Consider the following 1,271-nt stretch of genomic DNA (forward strand, 5'->3'; position numbering starts at 1 on the left):
CAGTGCCCTCAGCCCCAGCCCTGCTCCCCAGCACACACGGACAAACACTGCCTTCATGCTCCAGTTTAATGGCAGCAGCAGGGCGGGGCCCCAGCAGGACCCTCCTCTCCTGGGGAAGGAGATGTCCCCATGCCAGGACCAGCCCTGCTCTGCTGCCAGCACAGTCCCACAGGGACAGAGCCGTGCACGGCTCCCCAGCCCCTCGTCTGCTCCCCGAGCACCAGCGGGGGCAGCGGGGCTGGGGCTGGTCCCTCRTGTCCTTCACAGTCTGTGTGGGGTAGGGCGAGGCTGGGGGTCGCTCCAGGTGCCAGGGTGCCTCTCTGGGGGCCAGGGGGCTACAGGAAGCCCGGGAAGGCGAGCTGCAGCAGCAGGATGGTGGCCACGGTGAGGCCAGCGCAGAGCAGCAGCAGCAGCCAGACGGGCAGGGARCCTGTGGGACAGAGAGGGGTGAGAGGAGGCTGCAGCCCCCCATGGCAGAGCAGCAGCAGAGGCACCTCAGCCCCACAGGAGGTTCTSTGGACGTACGGCGGGTGGGCAGCAGGTGCACTTTGCAGCGACTGTCCACGGCCACGCTGAGCAGGGCAGCCTCGTGGCCCCCCAGCAGCTCCCGYCCCGGCCGGCTCTCGGGGACAAAAGCCACGTCTGTCACCACGATGCCATGGGCCTCCTTCACGTAGTACAATCTCTGCAGGGACAGCAGGGGTGAGGGGCTGCTCAGGGGCTATTAGGGCTGCCCCACACCCCCAGCCCCAGCTCACCTGCAGYGAGAAGGCAATGTGGATGGCCACCGAGCCCGTCACCGTGCCCAGCCCCAGGAAGGTGCCAGAATCACTGTGGGGGGAGGGTGGTGAGCAGAGCAGGGGCTGCCACAGCCCCCATCCCACCCCCACCGGCCCCAGGCTACCTGATGGAGAGGCAGGACACCACCTCGGAGCCGCAGGGCCGTGTCAGCAGCGGCAGGAAGCTCTTGCCATCCCATTTGGTCAGGTAGCAGGGCGGGGGGCGGCGCTCCCGCTTGTGGGGCACCTGCACTGTGTAGAGACGGAGCGCCCCAGCACTGCCCTCCACGGCCCCAAACCTGGCACGGGGAGAGGGGCACATGCACAGGGCCATGGGGCACATACAGTCCCTCACCACTGCCTCTCTCCCARGCCAAACCTGGCCCCAGCCCCTTCCCTGTGCAGCTGTAACAGAGCCCAGGAGCCCCCTTCCCACAGACCCAGCAGAGACAGGGAGATGGCAGGGCAACAGAACAGCCAGGGGTGGCCCAT

The 1,271-nt window shown here is 67.9% G+C and overlaps 1 protein-coding gene across 1 annotated transcript; it reads right to left on the reverse strand.

Moving 5' to 3' along the window:
* Positions 1–28: 28 nt before the first annotated feature.
* On the reverse strand, positions 29–1,229 carry PREB (prolactin regulatory element binding). The gene is made up of 4 exons (XM_057388689.1): positions 905–1,229; positions 759–831; positions 526–685; positions 29–430 (listed from the first exon to the last, which is right to left on the reverse strand). The coding sequence occupies exons 1-4, from the start codon at positions 1,120–1,122 to the stop codon at positions 336–338; spliced, it is 546 nt and encodes a 181-aa protein (XP_057244672.1). The 5' UTR covers positions 1,123–1,229; the 3' UTR covers positions 29–335.
* Positions 1,230–1,271: the final 42 nt, after the last annotated feature.

Source organism: Malurus melanocephalus, unplaced genomic scaffold (assembly GCF_030028575.1).
Source record: "Malurus melanocephalus ecotype Western Australia unplaced genomic scaffold, MMel_1.1 scaffold_2324, whole genome shotgun sequence".
In the NCBI taxonomy this organism is placed as follows: domain Eukaryota; kingdom Metazoa; phylum Chordata; class Aves; order Passeriformes; family Maluridae; genus Malurus; species Malurus melanocephalus.